The sequence below is a fragment of the Bacillus rossius genome, chromosome 11 (genome assembly GCF_032445375.1).
Source record: "Bacillus rossius redtenbacheri isolate Brsri chromosome 11, Brsri_v3, whole genome shotgun sequence".
NCBI lineage: Eukaryota > Metazoa > Arthropoda > Insecta > Phasmatodea > Bacillidae > Bacillus > Bacillus rossius.
The window spans coordinates 26,116,016-26,140,598 of record NC_086338.1 but is presented as its reverse complement, the minus strand read 5'-3'; the positions used below and the strand labels follow the sequence as shown (position 1 = coordinate 26,140,598).

The 24,583-nt window shown below is 39.2% G+C and overlaps 1 protein-coding gene across 1 annotated transcript; it reads right to left on the bottom strand.

Moving 5' to 3' along the window:
- Positions 1-11,030: 11,030 nt before the first annotated feature.
- Positions 11,031-12,701, bottom strand: LOC134536438 (serine/arginine repetitive matrix protein 1-like). Its single transcript, XM_063376151.1, has one exon. It carries the CDS (start codon positions 12,699-12,701, stop codon positions 11,031-11,033), a length of 1,671 nt encoding a protein of 556 aa, XP_063232221.1.
- Positions 12,702-24,583: the final 11,882 nt, after the last annotated feature.

Below are 24,583 nucleotides of genomic sequence, written 5' to 3'. Positions count from 1 at the left end.
TTGTTATGACGTCACGTTAAACTATCGTCCGTAAACAGACTTTACAGACAACCAATTTTTTTAAACGTGGAAGAACCGTTATTCCAGAAAGAAGCCGGCCTGTGTTGTAGAGTCCACCTAGTCAAATGCGGCGACACTCACTGAGAACCCAATCAATAACCCAAGAAATATCGAGGCAATACGGCCACTAAATCCCACATTCATATTTTAAAAAAAATGATTCGCCGTGTGGTCTTTAGGCTTTACTACGTATTATTTACCAGTGCAACATGACGACATGATGGAGACATGATGTGACTCTCAAGCCTCGTGGAGGTGGGGGTCCATGTTCGCAGTGAGGATGATTAATTAAATTCATTTTTAATTGCATAAATTACTTTTTGTATGGATCAAGGATCAAACCAAGCACTGAATTCTATCAATACAAGCTTGACATTAATAAATGATTTTTTTGATAAATTTTAGACTTCTTTCCAAATTTATAATATTGTTATTATATATTTCCAAGATGGCGTTCATATATGTCATCATCAGCTTACTGGAAGTTTGTAGATGAGGAATTGAAGCAGCTTTTAGAAAATTTGACCTACTTTAGTTAAATAAGTGATTTTTTAAACCTATAATATACATTTTTTTGATCGAGCAAGGAGAGAACCAAAAACACGAATCGATGGAATCAACCAGTACTTTAATTAGTGATTTTTTTATAATTTTTGGAATTTTTTTTTGAATTCCTAACTAAATAATTACGAATTTCCAAGATGGTGGACAAGACGACCGACAAGATGGCATCACTATTCTTATTGGCGGCCATATTGTTTTCATATTATGGAGGCCGCCAACTTGGATTATGACATCATAGCCACTGTCTGTTTTTTTCGCTAGTGGCAGCCATTTTTATTTACAATACTTGCTGCCAGGGGCGCTAGTGTCACATAGTACATATGTCGTCTGCTAGAGGGTGCTGCCAACATTTTGTTTTCAGTAATCGCTACTAGGAGTGCTAGTACACAACACCAATATGGCAGGGAAATCTGGCACACATTCTGTGTATGGCGGCCATGACATCCTAATGGTTGAGGTCACTACCTCGGTGGCTTATGACAGCTAGTCGATCAGGAATTTAAGCAGTTTTGGGGAATTTTCAAGCCTCTGAAATTTTTTGAGGACTAAAATGGGGAAATGTTCCCTGAAAACGAGAATTTCCCCTCGAAAATAGATTTTTAATTTATTTTTCTAATATTTTGGGGGGTTTTATGGCGAAATTTTATTTCCTAAAAACTGGGAATTTTGGCTAAAATTGGGCGAATTTTGGCGAATTTTGAGTCATATGGACAAATGTTTTGCAAATTTTGAAGGTCAAGTTTATCCAAATTGGTCGCCTTGATGTCCAAGATGGCGAACCGACTATCCAATCTTCACCCGGAACCCAGGGCTAGTACACACACACACATATAACATACGTATACGTACTGGTTGATTTGATCGTAGTATACGTTGCTTAGTTTTTTTCAACGCACGCTGTTCGATGGTGGGGTTCGCGAAACAAGTTGATTATTTCGAGCATGTTACGTTGAACTAGTCTGTGCAATGGGGGAGTCGCACAGACCCGTGTTACAGTTACGTAACTGCTCGGACAGGGCTGTCCGCGACTTCTCTCTCCCTCGTGCGCGCCGACCTAGCGTCTGGGAGCAGGGGGGTCGGGGTTGTACAGCTACTACTGTAGCTCAGCGGGGTGGAGGTGGCTGCTGTCCCCCAGCCTCGTCCCGGCAGCGTCACTGCAACTCCTGGCCACCCCTGTTCTAGCGCTGCAGCGACTAGTGACGTCACACGGAGCACGCGCCCAACGAACCGACGAAATAAATGTTCCGCCTACTCCCTACAGTTGTACACATAGATTACAACACTTATATGAATATAAATCAAGATAAAATTACATAAGTATAAAATAAAATAGACATGAAGGAAATTCATGGACACACATATATTCATAAAATCAACAAATTACCTTCCTCAAAAAAACTGAATATTAAATTTAAATATATTAATTTCCTTTACAAAGATATGTTTCCTTTCTTTAAGTAAAAATTAGTTTCAAAAATATGGGTAGCCATAATAATAGCATTCACAAAATTTGAAGATTTTGAGAAGATTTATGACAATTTCTTTAAAAAAACGAATTAAAATCAGAAAATTACTTTTCCTTAAAATACGTATAGTGATATTTAAAATAGCATGTTTGGAACGCACGTTTTAGTAACAGAGTTTGGTAAGTTTGAAAGTAAACACCGTATTCCTATAAAGGATATTATATTTTTTATATAAAATAAGTAAGGATATCATATATGATCCAATTTTGCGTCTTCTTACTAAAAGAATATTAATATCTCCTCGAACTGCTCTAGCAATGTTGCATCCAGTAGTGTATTTTCTAGAACATTATTAAACTGTGGGTCTGTAGGATTCAAATTTTCGTCAAGAATCAATCGCCATATTTATTCATTTATTGCATAAACATTTTTTTTCAACATGTACTACTCATTGCTTTCTAAGAAATATTTTTAAAAACATCTTAATATATATAAATCCAGTGTCCTGATGTTTGCTTCCAGTGAACTCTTCACCAAGTCAACCGATTTCGATGAAAATTGGCATTTATGTGTAATTTTTTCCAACTTGAGAGATAGGATAGTTTTTATTTCGATTAATGGTCTTAATAATTTATAATTAATAATAAACTGATTATCAATGTTGATTGGTGTTTAAGCCCGGTAAACAGTGGGTACTTCGTCTCCATGACAACGTTGCGTTATGCTCGAGAGTCGGGAAACCATCGGTGCTATTCGTCTTTTCTTCGGTACATTACAAAGCATTGTATTAAGTTTTTGTCAAAATTAATTAATTTTCATTTTATTTCATTTATTATAACTGTAAATAAGAGATTTGGTCTCATTTTTCCCCACATTAATACAACCGTGCGAAGCCGGGTCGTGGTAAATATCCGATTGACGGTATTTAATAAATCACTAAAGTCACGTCAGAGGATCTAATAGCTGCATAAGAAGAGAGCCGTTCTGCCAGAGCTACAGTTCGTAACCCGGAACATGACTGGCGGTCTCAGCTGGTTCCTCGCCCACTTCACCTCCTAGTCGCTTAGCATAATCGACCAGCTGACCGTATTTCTGAGTGCCGCGCCGTGGAGTGGAGCACTGGTCCCCTCGCCATGCTACACGCATTATCTGCACGAGATGCGAGCACTTACTGCAAGGAAGTACCCAATACAGTAGAAACAAATAAGAACAGATCCTGTATGATGATAAACAGAACATCCTGCACAGGTTTCTTGGTGGTTCTTCCTATGCATGGTAATCGAACCACCGCACTGGAGTAAGTACAAATGTGTGGTTTAAAATGGATTATATGTGGACCGACACTGAAACGGATTTGATAAACGGGAATTTATATGAGTAATTATATGTTGTTGAAATATATATATATATATATATATATATATATATACGTATTAATAATCGCATTTAATAATATACAATCATATAATCTATATATATAAAATATAAATAATAGGTTTACATGATGGAATTACGCCCTTAAACCAAATTTAAAAGAATTAAAAGAAAGTAGGGGTTAATAATATTATACACAACGAAGTACTTGGAAAAGAAAATTCCTTCTTGCATACCCTTCGGGGTTTATATCAAGAGGAGAAAACTTAGAATAAACGCCTGTAAAGAATAGGATTACTTGTGTGCGATTTGGATCAGATCCAATAATATTACTAGTATGATGCTCGTTGGATTAACTAATGAACATCATGTATGTGGAATATTGTAGTTTAGAACATATAAACTGTATTTAATAGTACCTTTCAGTTCTTTGAAGAAACTGAAGTACATATGGAAGTCTTAAAACGAATTTTAGATACCATAAAAAATCAAAGAATGATAATCGGGGCGGACACCAACGCTAAGTCTTCTCTTTGTAACTCTCCAGTGACAGATGCAAGTGGAGAGATTGGTAATGCTTTCATAAGTGAAAGGAATCTACATGCACTGAATCAAACCGGTACTATTGTCACATACATGGAATTAAGGAAGAAAGTAATGTGTGTTGGAGATTTTGGTTGAAGAAGTAAGAAGATTGATAGCTGGAAACAAAGATTGGAGGATAAAGCGAACACAAGAAGGATGACAATTACCACCAGCACTGCCATTGAATAGCTTTTCAAGAATGAAGAATGAAGGATCAATGTTTTAGAAATCTTGGCTGAAAGAAAAAAGAAGACCGGGAAATGGAAGCTTTCAGGATCGGCATTAATAAACGAACATGAATACTTTATGAAGACTCATAGTATGGGAAATGTATATGATATGTTATGGACACACGCCCTCCTTTTTGAAATTCTCGTGCCGGTTTCTGCGTTGAGTATTCGACCCGTCGGATTTATCATATAGAAGATGAACATGGATAAATTTAGGATGCCCCTGGAAACAGAAATTTTAAGGAAATAAAATATATATCATATTATTGTTGTATGTGGGAAATATTTTTATTATTTTATAATTAATATTATCTATTCAGCTATTAAGAAAGATAATTTTGGAAAACCTGACAAGTATAAACATTTTTTTGGAGATTACATTCTGCAAATGCAGGGCTGTAATGTAAGTAGATATATTCAAGATTGGTATAATAAAGTAGTCTAACTTCAACACACACTTCAAGATGCAATATGCTCTGAATGAGTTGTGTTCATATGAGTGCACTGACTGTAAGGACTGTGTTCATGTGAGTGTATACTTGGAATAAACAAGAGAAGCCTTACACATGGGAGTGGCACCCTAGTCATCTCACTGCTAGCTGTCGTCCATCTTGGACATTCGTAAATATTCAGCTAGAAATATGGGAAAAATTCCAAAATTCATTTAAAAAAACACTCATTAATATACTGATTGATTCCATCGATTCCTGTCCTTGGTTCGATACTTGACTGATAAAAAATTTGTAATTTTATGTACAAAATAATAATTTCAATAAATATGTTGCAAAGTCCTAAAAAATGTTTAAATTCCTATACCACTATCCTCTTGTAAGCCGATTATGACACATTTACCGCCATATTGAAAGTTCGTAATAATTAACCTAAAAATTCGGGGAAAATTCCAAACGTCGTCAAACAAATCACTCATTAATTTACTGAATAAGTTGAAGAATTCGTCTTTTTTCTTCGATCTTTGGTCAATGCAAAAAAATATTTTATTAAAAATACCACGAAAGTGACAGGTTCGAAAAATAAAACAACAAAATTACAAACAAACAAATTTATTACATAAATTCTACACTACTACAGGAACACTTGCTAAAGTTAACAATCTAATAAACATTTAGTTCTTCATTGGCTTGAACTGACTAATTCTCAGTTCCAAACGGCTTACCGGATATAGAGACCAGCCAGATAATTTTCCTGCGTAGTCCTTTTCTTCCTGATAGAGTTTCTCGATACTGCGTTTAACACACTGATTCACATCGTCGGAATTATAAATTAGAGTAGTCACTGTCTTGATTGCGCACTTATTCACTTGGTCCTCGAATGGATACAATTTACCATACACACAATGCAGCAACAAGTTATATTTTAGAGGCCCGTACGTTGATAATTCATCAGTAAGGTGATTTATAATGTTCTGCTTAATATTGTAACAGAAACGTATAAATGTCTTCAGACTAACTAAATGTATTTATATAATAGTAGTCTTTCAACATCCCACGAAATGCAGATTTAGCCAAGTGTAAATCGTTATCTTTTACAGGTAATGCGCCAAGCACAGTCTTAGGCTTAGATTCATGTCCAGGCGTCATCGCAATCTGTTGATCATTTATTTTAGTGCGTGTACGATTACGAGTCTCCAACCAAGGAGTCGAAATGTCTGCAGGTAGTTCCACAGTAGGCACATGGATTTCACATTTACTAGTAAACCACACTTGACACTCATCACAGCGAAATTTCACACGAGAAGGATTCTTCGTGCATTTACTTCTCTCGTGACATCGTGCATCATGGGAAAATGCGAACGTCATATCACAGTTGCCGCAAGGATGTCTAGTCGATGAAACCAACCCTTTCAGACCACAATCCAGATGCCGATGTTACTGAGTAGTATAGTTTGGGGGCTCCGAGATCAGGCGCCAGGCGATGGATTGAAGATTGTCGGTCCGCCATCTTGGATTCTGACGTCACAGCGGCCATCTTAGATTGTGACGTCACGGTGGCCATCTTGGATGAGCGTAACGGGACTCAGCGTAACGGGACACAGCGTAACGGGACAAGTAGATCACGGCGGCCATCTTGGATCCGCCATCTGTAAATCGAGCGCCCCACTCATTATGATGGAATATTCGTCTCCGTCGCCATATTGATTTTTTTCTGTTCCACTGGGGGCCGCCATCTTGGATACCTTCGATTTTGTTTGTTGTTTGTTCCTAGATAGCGCCAGCATCGCTCTTGATTTTTTTTGTTCCGCCGCAGGCCGCCATCTTGGATACCGTCGACTTTATTTCTGTCGTTTGTTCCTAGAGAGCGCCAGCGTCGCTCTGTCTCATCACATAAGGTCGATTTTCCATTACCTACCATAGCTATTATGAACCTTATCGACATTTTAAAATTAATTTTTTATAAAAAATATATTGGAAACGCTGTGATTCGAACCATCGCAGCTCTGATCTCTAGGATGGAAAACATACGCCTTTAACCGCTCCGCCATTGAGACATTTACCAGACCGAAGATTAAATAAGGTATATATAAAAATAACATGCATATTTGGACTTGTAATTTTTTTTAATTTTAAGTAATAATAGCACCACCTGTTCGAGACAGACCCACCATCTTGTCATTTGGCCACCATCTTGAAAATCCGTAATTTTTATGCTAGAGATGCGGGAAAAAGTTCAAAATTCATTAAATAAATTGACAATAAATATAATGATTGATTATATCGATTCCCGTCCTTGGTTCGAAACCGGTGAGGGCAAAATATAAAAAAAACATCAGATCCTTCCTCCACAGAAGCCACCTACAGACCGATCTACCGTCACCAATATCAAGGTTCATATATCGTCAGCTGATATGATGTCATGTCCGCCATCTTGTCTTCATACGCTGGAGACCACCATCTCGTTTTCGTCGGCTAGAGTGTGCTGATACCATGTTAGTATAATTATCTGGTCACCACACCATTGACCTTGACCTTGAAATATGACCTTGACCTTGAACTTTGACCTTGACCTTGAAATTTGACCTTGACCTTGAAATTTGACCCTGACCTTGAAATTTGACCTTGACCTTGAAATTTGACCTTGACCTTGAAATTTGACCTTGACATTGAAATTTGACTTTGTCCTTGAAATTTGACTTTGTCCTTGTCGACCATCATGGATCCGACATTTTATGTTCAGTACATGCTACCAGGAGCTACCACCTGCCGGAGTACACCATCTTGTGTGTGTACTTGTATTATGGATTACATTTCCATCTGGATAATTTTATTCTAACCCGCTACAGTGCAGTAATCATTTATTACCGAGATGCCCCCGCCATCTTGAAATTCGACCGCCATCTTGAAATCATTCATCCACCCAGAGCACTGACCAGCCATGAACCTCCACTAACCTCTCGGCGAGCCTAAATCAAGGTCTTCTAGCTAACCGGCGAAAGGCCTGCATTCGCCATTTCGCGGCGAAAAGGACAACCTACTTCAGTTCCGCGAACTCTAGCAGCCGACACCACATCTCTCTGTAGTTCCCTTTTAGCCCGACAGAGCGCGAACCAGTTGGCTTGCGCTAGTCTCTCTTATGGGACTTTTGTGAACTAGCCCCATGTCCATTTCGCCTGTACCCCGACGGAGCGCGCTGCCTTTCGGAGTGCGAGTGACCTCCGATGCCCTCAAGTGAGGCTACCAGCCACCTTGGTTATTTTCTTTTGTCAGCCCAATCTCCAGCCAATCAGAGGCCAGTTCCCCCACTCCCTAGGCCCCTAGTCCAAGGTTTAACGACATGCTGTCCTATGGATTGATTGATTCGTCTTTCTGTCGTCACCTTGGTCGTATCTCTCCGGTGATTTATGGCCGCGACTCTATTCGGAAGCAGTCTCGCCGCGACTAACTTAAGGGATGTGATCCCATGTAGTCCGGGAGTGATCCTTAAGTTTTTATTTTATTTTATAGTTTGCTAGTCGTTTTAGTTTGGATTACTAGGTAATCCTGTAGCATGACTCGCGCATGGCTACCGCGAGCACTCATGCAGCTTCAAAGGGAGTGATTTTCTTCAATCCACCCCCGGAATGGTAAGTGGAAAATACTACGTCATTTTGCCTATAGTTGGCTCCCTACTTAACTTTTGCCCTGACTTCTCGCTCGATTCCTGTTGCTTGTCTATTTAATTCCTATTCTTGACCACTGGATCCCCCCCTTTTTTTTGTTCCAGTGGGGGTCCAAGAGATGGTCCAAGAGTTCAGGTTTATCTCTGGCTCAAGCCCATCACGAAATTCAACTTAATTTACATACTGGCTTTTTACATGGACATGAATTCTATGCGTCTCTCCCCCTTTTAGTCGCTGCCAGTGAACAGTCAACGATCAGATATTGTTAATTCAGAATTTACATAGTCCCACACTGGTTGGGCTAACAATTGTTTAACTTCATATGATGTTATTTAAATTGTTTATGTTAGTTTTTGTGAAAGCTTATTATGACAAAGGAAAATGTTAGATTTATATTCCAGGTAAAATTAATAACCTGTTTGTAATTGGTAACTTTGATGGCGTGGGCCCCACAATAATTAACTTTAATCGTTTAATCTGTGTATTCTTGTAATTGTTGAAACTATCAAAAGAAAATAATGAAAACAATAACTAACAGTAAAGAGGGTAAGCTGTAAGCTAACCTCTTCTTTTTTAATTATTTCTTCAAATTCGATCAATTTTCTACTTCCTATTGTGAGAAGTGAGTACCCCTTTTTTTTAATGTTTCTCCTTTGTGTACCTCTGAGTATACTGTAGTATCTTTCGCCCACTTAAAGCAGCTTCCAGGACTTTTCTAACAAAATTAATATAAAGGTTTCTTTTAATACACAAGGACAGTAACAAGCCAATATATATGCCACTCCAAAGACAAAGCATTGGTTTACTCACTGTCCTGGTGATAGCAAAATTATATTCTAAATATGACAAATTATGGTACTTTTCAGGTGTGACATTTGTTTTTGATGATGTGTGTTTGTAGATGTCTTGTTTGGCGATGAAATGTGTATTAGTTTTAAGAAAAAATAAATGTTTGAAAGCAGTTATATTTTTTTATTAATTTATATGTGTCACTTTGATAATGTTTACATGACAAATATTAATTATCCTTTTCGGTTTAAACCCTTGTTTTGTTTGGTTCCATGTTTGTATTCACTGTTGATGCTGGCCGAACAAGTTCACCTCTGTGCTCTCTCATCCATGCTCTATGGTTAAAGGTGGGTTTACGATTGAAAATTAAGAATTAAGACTTAAGACTTAGTCGTGTACTTACCATATAACTCTATGTAAACTAATGGAATGGTTTATGATTGTCGTGTGTGAATTTTGACGGGTCGTGTGCGAACAATATGATGACTTAAGACTTAACAGAAATGGTTATATTTTATATTTTTCGTTAAGACTTAAGGTAAGCGACCAATCACAACAAACCGGAACCTTTCAACCGGAAGATTATGTCTTATTATTGGACCGAGCGAGGCAGTATTTTGGGTTAGAATTCGTATATTTGTCATTTGTAATCATCATCCATTTCGAAAAATAGATATCCCATTTGTCAATAACCTATTTCAAACCTGCTTCTCCGTTTCGAACAATGGCCGACCATGTGTTTTGTGCTGTGATTGGTTAGAATTAACGACTTCTATGTCAATCATAAACTGGAAAATGTAGTTTTGACCTATTCGTGTGCTCGATGTTCAGTTATAATTCTTAAGGAAATCAATCGTAAACACAGCTTAATACTTTTAAAAAGCCTGCCCTGCCTATGGATGTAATATATTATCTAGTTATTTAATGATGTGAATTAATATTATTAACATTTTATATTTATATGGTCCTGTTGTTTTATGTTTTGTTTTGCATAGGTAATGTTGTAGATACCAAAAATCTTTGAAATAAAATGAGTTCCCATTTTATCACTTCCAATATAACTTTCGGGTAGACTGCAAGCCTCCTTGCGTATCCGACAACCACTCGCAACTTTCGTTGAGTTCTGTTGGCCAATTTCTGTATGGATGGCATCCGCTGAGTAAAGGGATGAAATAAGGCATCACTTGCAATGATATGTTTTTAATTCATTTAAAGAATGACATTTTACCATGATGGAATCGATTAGTACCGACAGTAATGTAAAAAATCATTAACAATGTGTGACATATTTCCAAATTAGAACTGGAATTAAAACTTTCCTCTAGCACAAGTAATGTATACTTTAAAAAATAATTAGCACAAAATCATTTCTGAAATTGTTGTTAGTAAACTTTATTTAAGAAGTTTACAATAAATATGAGTAATATATTTTTTTTAATAGGAAGTGATACCAAAAGGTTATATTTCAGCATATCAGAAATTGTGGGGGGGGGGGGGGGGAAACTATGTAAAACAAGCTGATGCTGCTGTCAGCCTACAATTAATGAAACTACAGGGTCGCAATCACCAATATAAAGTTACATGGTGACTGTCTTAAACAACTCCAGAATTGCTTTGCAAGATGTCTTTGTGGTCATTATCCCAAGAAGTAATTAATCATTTTAATATGTTGTCATCATTAATTGAACACACAAAAATGCAACCCCTATTCTGAAAAGCTAGCATTTAAGGAATATCATCATCAGGCAGAGATGTTTCTAAACGACGCATAGTAATGACCAAGAACGTTCAGAACTCACAAGAGCCACCAGAAGACATGTAACTGGAGGAATGATACATTTGGGCGACTCACCCGGCTGTAGAAATGTTGTTGCCACTCTGAGTGTCGGTCTCGGCGTCTCCCTTCACCAGCGTCTCCGTGACAGCCTCCCCCTGGACCGGTGGCTCCTTGGTGGCGTCTCCCTTCACCGGCTCCTTGGTGATCGCGTCTCCCTTCACCGGCTTCTTGGTGATCGCGTCTCCCGGCAGTGGCTTCTCGATGATCAGGTCTCCCATCACTGGCTTCTCGGTGACGGTCTCCGAGAAGCGCACGGGTGTCGCTTTGGGCTTCTCCTGGGAGGGTGGCTTGGCGCGAGGGCTGAGCCTGCCCAGGGCCTTGGCCGCCGTCCTGGGCGGCTGGGCGGCGGGCTGAGCCTCCTGTGCGACCTTCACTGCCTGTGCCTCCTGGGTGACCCGCACTGCCTGTGCCTCCTGGGTGACCCGCACTGCCTGTGCCTCCTGTGCCACCCGTACTGCCTGTGCCTCCTGAGTGACCCGCACTGCCTGTGCCTCCTGTGCCACCCGCACTGCCTGTGCCTCCTGTGCCACCCGTACTGCCTGTGCCTCCTGAGTGACCCTCGCCGGCTGGGCCTCCTGGGTGATCCTCGCCGGCTGGGGCCCTGGCTGGGGCGCAGGGACCTCGGGCCTGGACTCCTGGTCCACGGCGGCCAGCTGCAGAGAGGGCGCTGTGGTGGTGGCGGCCACCAGCGCCAGAGAGGGCTCGGGCTCGGGAGCGCTGGGGTTCTGCTGGTCGGCTCTGCTGTCGGGCTGGGTCCTCTCCGCCGGGGTCGGCGACGCGGGGCGGGACGTGAGCGGCGACCTCACAGCCTTCACCGCGCGGGGTATCCGCGATGGAGACCTCACCGACTCAGACTTCTTGCCCTCCGCTGCACTGCCCGGGCGGCTGTCAGGTCTCTCCTCGCCGTCGCCTACCTTGCTCCTGCCATCGCTGTGCTGAGGGTTTGCTGCACTCGGTTCATTCTCCACGCTGGTGTTCTTCTCACCAGCACTGACCATGCTGTTGTTCTTCTCGTTGGAGCTCACTGCGGTGGTGTTATTCACACCAGCACTGACCACGCTTTTGTTCTTCTCGTTGGAGCTCACCGCGGTGGTGTTCTTCGCACCAGAACTGTTCATGCTGTTGTTCTTCTCGTTGGAGCTCGCCGCGGTAGTGTTCTTCACTCTAGAACTGACCACGCTTTTGTTCTTCTCGTTGGAGCCCACTGCACTGGCATTCTTCTCGCTGGAACTGACTGCGCTGGTGTTCTCACCGGTGCTCAGGGGGTCGGCCGCAGGAACCTTGTTCGTGACGCTGGGCCTCTGCACGTTGTTGTTCTTGTTCTTGTAGGCCAAGGTGTTGTTGTTGTTTGGCACCGGCCGCCTTCTGGTGGATGGCTTCCTGGCCGGAGGCGGCGGGCGCGTCTCGGAGGCGCGGCGCGGGATGCGCGAGGGCGACAGGGCGGAGGCGGGGCGCGGCGGGGGCGGCACGAAGCCTCGGCCGCGGTGCGGGCTGACCCTGCCCCCGGGGGAGGGGTCCCGCGGCGGCGCCAGGGGTCGCTCGGCGAGGATCACGAAGGAGGCCTTGCGGTGGCGGCGCGGCGCGACTCGGAGCGCCTGGGGGCGGGAGGGCGACACTGGGGGCAGCACGGTGAAGGCCTCCCGCCCCGCCAGGCTGCGGCGGGCCTCGCGCGCCGGCTGCATGGCGACTGGCGCGCGGCCCGCCGCCGGCCGCTATATGGGCCGCCATCGACCCGGCGCGGCCTCGTTGCCCTCCGGCGCACATCAGGCTCTCCGCGCAACAAGTAGGCCCGCCCACTCCAGTCAGCCCACTGTTACCCACACGGGCACTTTGTTTTCAAACGATACTAAGTAGATGTAATTCGACATATCATTGACAGGTGATTTAAAAATTTAGCATTAAAAATTACGTTTGCAAATTATGCTTAATTTCACACGGTTGGGATAAGTAATTTTTCTAGTTTTGATACAAATCTACACATAAATAGTCTACGTAACAATGCAGTGCGTGTATGTGTAACATGCTGTAAAATAACATCCTGTATAAAATTAAACTGATATATATATATATATATATATATATATATATATATATATGTGTGTGTTTCTATCATTCATGAAATTTAATTATATAGCAATTTGGGACTTTGTATGACGTCATGGAACGTCGTGTGGTTAGCTACTAGGTGTCACTAGTGTGGTGTCTGGCAGACACCGAGTGCGGTGGTGGGGGCTCGGACGATAATCACCGACTCTCGTCTCGGGCTCCGAAGCAACGACCGGGAAGCCTACGATGTACATTCTGTATTGCACAGACCCGAACAAGCCCGAATATCTACCTTCGGCCAACGTCGGCATTAAAATGATTTGACAGTTTTTTTAATGTAGCTATACTAACCTAACATAACCAACCTCCACAATTTTATAAAGTAAGAAACAAAAAAAACTGACGAAGTAGGCCGAAGGTAGATATTCGGGCTTGTTAGGGTATGTGCAATACAGAATGTTCATTATATGCTCTTCGCAACGACCTTCACCTTCAGGCTGCATTATAAGTTTAAGATTTTGGGATGAAATAAGGTTTATACACAGATAATATTTGTTCAGATTACAGATAGGTCTCTATTGATGGAGTATCTTGGACTGCTTCTTTAAATAATTTTCGTTCCAACCACGATATTTTAATTTCCAAAATAAACTGCCAGGGGCACTAGTATTTCTTGCTTTAGTTAGAGCTATTTCATCTTATGTCAATGTAATTGTACAATAGGCTCAGCGTCATTGTACTCCAATAATGGAGGAGAAATTCAGCATTGAATAAAGAGTAATTTTACACTATCAAATATGTAAGATAACTACAACGCAATTGTATTTTTACTGAAGGTCTGTATAGTAATTTTTCTTAGACATGCCAAACCATTTAGGATTTCACTCCTAAAACTATCGGTGGACTCGTTAGTTTACACGGAAACATTGTATTTTAACACCAATTTGGCATTTTTAGGTCATAAACATACATTTGGTGTAAAACTATACGACATAGTGACAACTTTACACAAGGAAAAGTAAAAGTACACCAAATGTATGAGCTTTTCCAAATTACTCACCGAAAATTGCAATATATATATATATATATATATATATATATATATATATATATATTAAATGCGTAACTGTACTCTTTTTTCACAGTGTAGCTTAAAGCAACTTTCAAAATAGAAAAAAAAATTCATTTTTAGCAAGCTTTAAAATAACTGTAACATTTTGACGTAATGTAAAATTTAAATACTCATGCGTACTATATTTTGTTAAGTAAATATAAATTAACAACGTACCTGCAGTTTTTTACTCACTTTTTAGTATGTATTGTTTCTCATGGCTGTATTGGCAGTTCAATTTAATCCGCATATCTAACTGGTTGTGAAACTTACTAAATTTCAAACAGTAAGGGCACATTGTAAACAGTTTTGCCTGTGGAGAAACATATGCCCTTTGTATTGATAATGATGGGCATAACTAATTTTTGTTTAATGAAACTAATGAATACATTAAAACCGCACCAGATAGATATTAAAGGTTATACTGATGTTGCTCAAAAAATAATAATGTTGTTCAGACTATTGCATTTTACAACTTCGCTCAGGAGCATGGTGTCTTCTGTTAAAGAGAAAATTGCTCCAGCATCACAGTCACCGAAGTAATATATTTGCTCATTATTCAGTAGTTATAGAAGGTTTTAAGCATTTCTATGAAAACATTCTTAATTCTTTTCATTTGAAACCAAAGAAGTTGTTAAATATGTAGAATTTTTAAATAATCTGTGTTTTGTTAAAGATTATTAAGAAATTGTTTGTGAAAACTTCGGCACCTATAAATAGGATTAAAAAGTTATTTGAAACCGTGATCGTAATAAGTTTAATGTATTTTCAATTTTCATTTAAATGAATGAGATGTTGCTAAATAATGTGATACTCCTTTGCCATTTCAAAATGCATTTACTTGACATTTGTGATACAATTTTTTTTTAATTTGTTGCATAAAAGCTTAAATTATTTTTTTGTTTATAGTTAATTGTAATCGGATCTCTGGCACGAAAGTGGTGATTGAATTTTAGCGGCGCGAGATATCGCTGACGAGGAGTGACCACGCGTGCTGTCGGTACTGATCAAAACTTTTCCAGTGGGTCTTAGTAGTATACGAATGTATGTTCTGGAACATGGCTTCTGGCTGTGGTGCCTGTGGTGACACCCGCCATCTTGGATTGTGACGTCACGGCGGCCATCTTGGATGACCTTGACCTTGACCTTTGACCTTGACCTTTAATTTGATCCTCAAAAATCGCCAAAATCCGCCAAAATTGGGCAAAATTTGCCCAAAATTCCTCAAAATTCGCCAAAATTTCCATTTCTGTGGAAAAAAATTCCGCCAAAAAATCTCAAAAAATTCCACAAATTAAAAATTTCTCTTTTCGAGGGAAAAATTTCCCGTTTCGAGGGAAAAATTACCGTTTTTAGTCCTTAAAAATCCCAGCGGCTGAATATTCCTAAAACTGGCTTAAGCATCCTTAACTCAAACCTCAGTTAAGCCATTTATAGGATTATGACGTCACCGTTGCATTTTCCGTTACGCCCGCCATCTTTAACTTTTTTATTTATTATTCAATTTTAATAAAATTTTTTTAAAAATTATAAAAAAATTAAATTAATAAAATTTTAATATATTTTTTTTAAAAATTGTACTTTTTAGACACGGAGTTCGGAGTCCTCGGTTCGAACCCGGTCAGGGCAAAAAAATTAAAAATGGCAACCGATCCTTCCCCCCGTGGTGTGTGCTAGCAGACTGACTCCCACCACTTTTTTTCAAAGCATATAGATCGTCATCTAGTATGACGTCATGTCCGCCATCTTGTCTTTGATGCTGGAAGCCATCATCAATGTATCGTCGGCGAGAGTGCGCTCACGCCATGTTAGTTTAGTTCTTATCCGATAGAGTGCAGTAATCATTTATTACTGTGACACCCGCCATCTTGAAATTTGGCAGCCATCTTGAAAATCCGTAATTATTTAGCTAGAAATTCGGGAAAAGTTCCAAAATTCATTAAATAAATCACTCATTAATTTACATATTGATTCGATCGATTCACGTCCTCGGTTCGATACCCGATCGATGCAATAATGTTTAATTTTATGAAAAAATAATAATTTCAATAAACCATGTTAAACTTTCGTAAAGAGACTTTAAATCCTCTACTACCATCATCCTATCAGACGTCAAGACTACCATATTGGAAATTCGTAATTTTAATGCTAGAGATTCGGGAAAAAGTTCAAAATTCATTAAATAAATTTGTAATCAATATACTGATTGATTGGATCGACTAAGGTCCGTGGTTCGATCCCTTGTCGATACAAAACAACATTAATATTTTAAAAAAGTACCACTAAAGTGTAAGGTTTGAGAAAATAAAAAACACCGCAAGTTCTTTTAAAAAAACTTTTATTTCATACATACTACACTACTACAAGAACAAAAAAAAAACACTGACAAATTACTAAAGTTTTGTGGATTTCTCGATTCAAACAGTCTTCTTATTGTACGGACTAAGCCTTTTACATGACTTTAAATGTCTATACGATCCGTTCATCACCACAGCCAGAGACGGACTGAAGTTCATATCACTTATATAGTCTCATTAGACGGTACAACACATGAGTCGAAACAATAACCATGTTCATTATACGTCTCGGAGCATTTTTTATAATGACGATGTAAGCTATCGAGACGTGAAATTAGTTTATTACATTTTATACACTGAAATTGTATTCTTTGATCATTATTAGAACAACCGCTCCTTTCATGTCTGCGCGCATTTGAAGTTCTAGTAAATGATGCGTCACAATATTTGCACTGATGCGATGCACGCTCTTCATGAATTGAAGTCTGGAATGCAGATGGTGAAACTTCAGCTGATGGTGGAACAGCACATATCGAAGTCTCCTCCAGCGTTGTCAGAGGCGTTGCCAACGGGATCTGCTCCAACATCGTCGGCGCCGACGTCATGGTTCTCGTAGTCGATGGTACATCCTCCATCGAGTACGACGTTAAAGTCGGTAAAGATGCCATCGAAGTCTCAAGAACAGGCAATTACGCGACTTATACACCAGAAGAAACAAACTAGGTGATCCGTACACCGTCAACGGCAGTAACAAACTAAGCGTCCTGCTGTATAGGACTCGTTTATATACATTAACCGGTTTGAATAATACGCTAGTCAAATCAAGAACAATTTACTAAAATACTAGAGTCAAAACAACATTAAAAAATAGAAGCACCATCAACAAAAAAGGAAGCACATTTGGAAGCACCTTCAAAAAAGGAAAAACAATAGGAAACACCGACAACGAAAAGGCAGCACATTTGGAAGCACCAACTACGAAAAGGCAGCACATTTGGAAGCACCGACAACGAAAAGGCAGCACATTTGACAGCACCGACAACGAAAAGGCAGCACATTTGGAAGCACCGACTACGAAAAGGCAGCACATTTGACAGCACCGACAACGAAAAGGCAGCACATTTGGAAGCACCAACTACGAAAAGGCAGCACATTTGGAAGCACCGACAACGAAAAGGCAGCACATTTGGAAGCACCGACAACGAAAAGGCAGCACATTTGGAAGCACCGACTACGAAAAGGCAGCACATTTGGCAGCACCGACAACGAAAAGTCAGCACATTTGGAAGCACCGACTACGAAAAGGCAGCACATTTGACAGCACCGACAACGAAAAGGCAGCACATTTGGAAGCACCAAAAACGAAAAGGCAGCACATTTGGTAGCACCGACAACGAACAGGCAGCACATTTGGAAGCACCGACAACGAAAAGGCAGCTCATTTTGGATGCACTATCATAAAGGAAGCACATTTTGGAAGCACCATCGAATAAGGAAGCACATTTGGAAGCTCCATCAACAAAAAAAAAAAAAAAAAAGGCAAAAGGATGCAAAATTTACGAGATCTAAGTCTTAGTTAGAAATCAGAATACAAGAAATAAAAACATTAAATTCTTATAATTTAAATTATTTATTTTATTTCTTTACATTATACAAATGCAAGTAAAACAAGCCATTATTGTATGTAGCCAGCTTCCCTCAGTTCCTTGAGTATGAAGGATATTTCTTTGATGCACGAATAGTTTCCTGCACAAAGCGAACCATGTAGAAGTCTTAACCGGTCAACCAATATGTTTGGATCTTTCCATGATGTGTAATCATTCTCTTCTATCAACATCTTCCTTGCACCTTTATAATAAATATTATGGTCTCTGGTGTCTTCCGTTTTACCACCAACCTCAGGGTAACTTTCATGTTTGAGACGGTGATCATCACAAGCTTGATCAGATTTATTTGATATATCACGTCGTTTCCATCGTTTCGGTCTCAGGACACCGCCACATTCTTCGATCTTGGCAGCTTTAGGTGCTTCATCATAGGCTATGTCTTTGTCAGCAGCCTCAGAGTCACTGTAACAATCACCGTAGAAGGAATCGTCTTCACCCAATTTACCATAATAATTCGATGTTGATGATGTTGAAGTGTCTTCATCGTCTTCATGCTTCCTTTTTAGGAGTCCATCATTTTTACAAAGTAGGAAAGAACTACTTGAATTCGGCTGGAATATATTCTCACTTTTCACGTTAAGGATTCTTCCATTGTCTTCATTCTTCCGTAAATCATCATCCTCCTTCAATTTTAGTTCTTTGTCGAGATCGGAAGATCCAAGAAAATTATTGTCGTAATGCAGATCACTCTTCCTTAGGCTAGTAGATTCATCGTTGTCCTCTAGCTTGTACGCAGGCTTGGCGCTACAAGTTCTGCCATGTCTTTTTAGGCTCCCTCTCCGCGTAAACGACTTGCTACATCGAACACAACTTATCATATTGCGCAGTGGATTTTTAACACAGTCATTCTTCTCGTGTTGTCTTTTATTCTTTCTCAAGATAAACTCTTTACTGCAAAACTTACACCTATGTTCTTTCGATACAGCGTCAGATCCCAAATTGGAATTCATATTAGTTACTGAGACTAATGTCAGATGCAAACTAAGAGTTTTAAATTAGATATATTACTTAAATATAATTTTTTAATTATTTCATCAGCGATAATTAATATATCTCATGCAAAAGTACTTTATGCATGTAGTTCTGCTTTTCAACAACAGATGTCGACACATGTTGCTTGCAGGTAAATAATATTTAGTTCTTTTATGCGGGATGCCTGATGCTCACTATCGATCGCAAAAGAAGGATGGCTTCGATAGACTCCAAGGAAAAGGAAGTTCGTCTTGCATGTTGGTGCTCCACAGATGTCTCATGGCGTAATATTAATTTGACTGAGTAATGATATTTGTCAATTTCACCTGATAAAAAAAAAATTGCAAGTTTTGATTTAGTAGCAGAAATTATCGAATTAAATGTAACTCCAATTAAAATGACATGTCTCATTAGACAAAAAAAAAAATCCATGCAGAGAGCGGTTTCTCAGAATAGTCAGAAACACTTGAAGAAACCACAGGAATGATTGCAAGAACACGGGAAAAACCATCAAAATATTGACATTAATAATCAGGAGCACACGGAGAAAACCATCATAATATTGGCAAGAATAATCAGAAGCACACGGAGAAAACCATCATAATACTGACCAGATTAATCAGAAGTACTCGGAGAAAACCACCACATGTTTTCCTTGATATCATAAAATTACAGGAAAAAATATTTAAAAATAAAAATAAATTTAAAAAAAAATAAAAAAATGCATAAACAGTTTCTGATAGCTTGTAAACTTATCATTGTTGAGCAAAGATAGAGTTCTTGTACAAGCCAGAAATTTATGCATTTTTTTATTTTTTTTTTTAATTTATTTTTATTTTTAAATATTTTTTCCTGTAATTTTATGATATCAAGGAAAACATGTGGTGGTTTTCTCCGAGTACTTCTGATTAATCTGGTCAGTATTATGATGGTTTTCTCCGTGTGCTCCTGATTATTCTTGCCAATATTATGATGGTTTTCTCCGTGTGCTCCTGATTATTAATGTCAATATTTTGATGGTTTTTCCCGTGTTCTTGCAATCATTCCTGTGGTTTCTTCAAGTGTTTCTGACAATTCTGAGGAACCGCTCTCTGCATGGATTTTTTTTTTTGTCTAATGAGACATGTCATTTTAATTGGAGTTACATTTAATTCGATAATTTCTGCTACTAAATCAAAACTTGCAATTTTTTTTTTATCAGGTGAAATTGACAAATATCATTACTCAGTCAAATTAATATTACGCCATGAGACATCTGTGGAGCACCAACATGCAAGACGAACTTCCTTTTCCTTGGAGTCTATCGAAGCCATCCTTCTTTTGCGATCGATAGTGAGCATCAGGCATCCCGCATAAAAGAACTAAATATTATTTACCTGCAAGCAACATGTGTCGACATCTGTTGTTGAAAAGCAGAACTACATGCATAAAGTACTTTTGCATGAGATATATTAATTATCGCTGATGAAATAATTAAAAAATTATATTTAAGTAATATATCTAATTTAAAACTCTTAGTTTGCATCTGACATTAGTCTCAGTAACTAATATGAATTCCAATTTGGGATCTGACGCTGTATCGAAAGAACATAGGTGTAAGTTTTGCAGTAAAGAGTTTATCTTGAGAAAGAATAAAAGACAACACGAGAAGAATGACTGTGTTAAAAATCCACTGCGCAATATGATAAGTTGTGTTCGATGTAGCAAGTCGTTTACGCGGAGAGGGAGCCTAAAAAGACATGGCAGAACTTGTAGCGCCAAGCCTGCGTACAAGCTAGAGGACAACGATGAATCTACTAGCCTAAGGAAGAGTGATCTGCATTACGACAATAATTTTCTTGGATCTTCCGATCTCGACAAAGAACTAAAATTGAAGGAGGATGATGATTTACGGAAGAATGAAGACAATGGAAGAATCCTTAACGTGAAAAGTGAGAATATATTCCAGCCGAATTCAAGTAGTTCTTTCCTACTTTGTAAAAATGATGGACTCCTAAAAAGGAAGCATGAAGACGATGAAGACACTTCAACATCATCAACATCGAATTATTATGGTAAATTGGGTGAAGACGATTCCTTCTACGGTGATTGTTACAGTGACTCTGAGGCTGCTGACAAAGACATAGCCTATGATGAAGCACCTAAAGCTGCCAAGATCGAAGAATGTGGCGGTGTCCTGAGACCGAAACGATGGAAACGACGTGATATATCAAATAAATCTGATCAAGCTTGTGATGATCACCGTCTCAAACATGAAAGTTACCCTGAGGTTGGTGGTAAAACGGAAGACACCAGAGACCATAATATTTATTATAAAGGTGCAAGGAAGATGTTGATAGAAGAGAATGATTACACATCATGGAAAGATCCAAACATATTGGTTGACCGGTTAAGACTTCTACATGGTTCGCTTTGTGCAGGAAACTATTCGTGCATCAAAGAAATATCCTTCATACTCAAGGAACTGAGGGAAGCTGGCTACATACAATAATGGCTTGTTTTACTTGCATTTGTATAATGTAAAGAAATAAAATAAATAATTTAAATTATAAGAATTTAATGTTTTTATTTCTTGTATTCTGATTTCTAACTAAGACTTAGATCTCGTAAATTTTGCATCCTTTTGCCTTTTTTTTTTTTTTTTTTTGTTGATGGAGCTTCCAAATGTGCTTCCTTATTCGATGGTGCTTCCAAAATGTGCTTCCTTTATGATAGTGCATCCAAAATGAGCTGCCTTTTCGTTGTCGGTGCTTCCAAATGTGCTGCCTGTTCGTTGTCGGTGCTACCAAATGTGCTGCCTTTTCGTTTTTGGTGCTTCCAAATGTGCTGCCTTTTCGTTGTCGGTGCTGTCAAATGTGCTGCCTTTTCGTAGTCGGTGCTTCCAAATGTGCTGACTTTTCGTTGTCGGTGCTGCCAAATGTGCTGCCTTTTCGTAGTCGGTGCTTCCAAATGTGCTGCCTTTTCGTTGTCGGTGCTTCCAAATGTGCTGCCTTTTCGTTGTCGGTGCTTCCAAATGTGCTGCCTTTTCGTAGTTGGTGCTTCCAAATGTGCTGCCTTTTCGTTGTCGGTGCTGTCAAATGTGCTGCCTTTTCGTAGTCGGTGCTTCCAAATGTGCTGCCTTTTCGTTGTCGGTGCTGTCAAATGTGCTGCCTTTTCGTTGTCGGTGCTTCCAAATGTGCTGCCTTTTCGTAGTTGGTGCTTCCAAATGTGCTGCCTTTTCGTTGTCGGTGTTTCCTATTGTTTTTCCTTTTTTGAAGGTGCTTCCAAATGTGCTTCCTTTTTTGTTGATGGTGCTTCTATTTTTTAATGTTGTTTTGACTCTAGTATTTTAGTAAATTGTTCTTGATTTGACTAGCGTATTATTCAAACCGGTTAATGTATATAAACGAGTCCTATACAGCAGGACGCTTAGTTTGTTACTGCCGTTGACGGTGTACGGATCACCTAGTTTGTTTCTTCTGGTGTATAAGTCGCGTAATTGCCTGTTCTTGAGACTTCGATGGCATCTTTACCGACTTTAACGTCGTACTCGATGGAGGATGTACCATCGACTACGAGAACCATGACGTCGGCGCCGACGATGTTGGAGCAGATCCCGTTGGCAACGCCTCTGACAACGCTGGAGGAGACTTCGATATGTGCTGTTCCACCATCAGCTGAAGTTTCACCATCTGCATTCCAGACTTCAATTCATGAAGAGCGTGCATCGCATCAGTGCAAATATTGTGACGCATCATTTACTAGAACTTCAAATGCGCGCAGACATGAAAGGAGCGGTTGTTCTAATAATGATCAAAGAATACAATTTCAGTGTATAAAATGTAATAAACTAATTTCACGTCTCGATAGCTTACATCGTCATTATAAAAAATGCTCCGAGACGTATAATGAACATGGTTATTGTTTCGACTCATGTGTTGTACCGTCTAATGAGACTATATAAGTGATATGAACTTCAGTCCGTCTCTGGCTGTGGTGATGAACGGATCGTATAGACATTTAAAGTCATGTAAAAGGCTTAGTCCGTACAATAAGAAGACTGTTTGAATCGAGAAATCCACAAAACTTTAGTAATTTGTCAGTGTTTTTTTTTTGTTCTTGTAGTAGTGTAGTATGTATGAAATAAAAGTTTTTTTAAAAGAACTTGCGGTGTTTTTTATTTTCTCAAACCTTACACTTTAGTGGTACTTTTTTAAAATATTAATGTTGTTTTGTATCGACAAGGGATCGAACCACGGACCTTAGTCGATCCAATCAATCAGTATATTGATTACAAATTTATTTAATGAATTTTGAACTTTTTCCCGAATCTCTAGCATTAAAATTACGAATTTCCAATATGGTAGTCTTGACGTCTGATAGGATGATGGTAGTAGAGGATTTAAAGTCTCTTTACGAAAGTTTAACATGGTTTATTGAAATTATTATTTTTTCATAAAATTAAACATTATTGCATCGATCGGGTATCGAACCGAGGACGTGAATCGATCGAATCAATATGTAAATTAATGAGTGATTTATTTAATGAATTTTGGAACTTTTCCCGAATTTTTAGCTAAATAATTACGGATTTTCAAGATGGCTGCCAAATTTCAAGATGGCGGGTGTCACAGTAATAAATGATTACTGCACTCTATCGGATAAGAACTAAACTAACATGGCGTGAGCGCACTCTCGCCGACGATACATTGATGATGGCTTCCAGCATCAAAGACAAGATGGCGGACATGACGTCATACTAGATGACGATCTATATGCTTTGAAAAAAAGTGGTGGGAGTCAGTCTGCTAGCACACACCACGGGGGGAAGGATCGGTTGCCATTTTTAATTTTTTTGCCCTCACCGGGTTCGAACCGAGGACTCCGAACTCCGTGTCTAAAAAGTACAATTTTTAAAAAAAATATATTAAAATTTTATTAATTTAATTTTTTTATAATTTTTAAAAATTTTTTATTAAAATTGAATAATAAATAAAAAAGTTAAAGATGGCGGGCGTAACGGAAAATGCAACGGTGACGTCATAATCCTATAAATGGCTTAACTGAGGTTTGAGTTAAGGATGCTTAAGCCAGTTTTAGGAATTTTCAGCCGCTGGGATTTTTAAGGACTAAAAACGGTAATTTTTCCCTCGAAACGGGAAATTTTTCCCTCGAAAAGAGAAATTTTTAATTTGTGGAATTTTTTGAGATTTTTTGGCGGAATTTTTTTCCACAGAAATGGAAATTTTGGCGAATTTTGAGGAATTTTGGGCAAATTTTGCCCAATTTTGGCGGATTTTGGCGATTTTTGAGGATCAAATTAAAGGTCAAGGTCAAAGGTCAAGGTCAAGGTCATCCAAGATGGCCGCCGTGACGTCACAATCCAAGATGGCGGGTGTCACCACAGGCACCACAGCCAGAAGCCATGTTCCAGAACATACATTCGTATACTACTGGTCTTTTCTCCCCCCCCCCCCCCTCTTAAGAAACCT

What these genes read in the sequence shown, in the direction of transcription:
- LOC134536438 (XM_063376151.1), bottom strand. Translation starts at nt 12,701, where the DNA reads ATGCAGCCGGCGCGCGAGGCCCGCCGCAGCCTGGCGGGGCGGGAGGCC.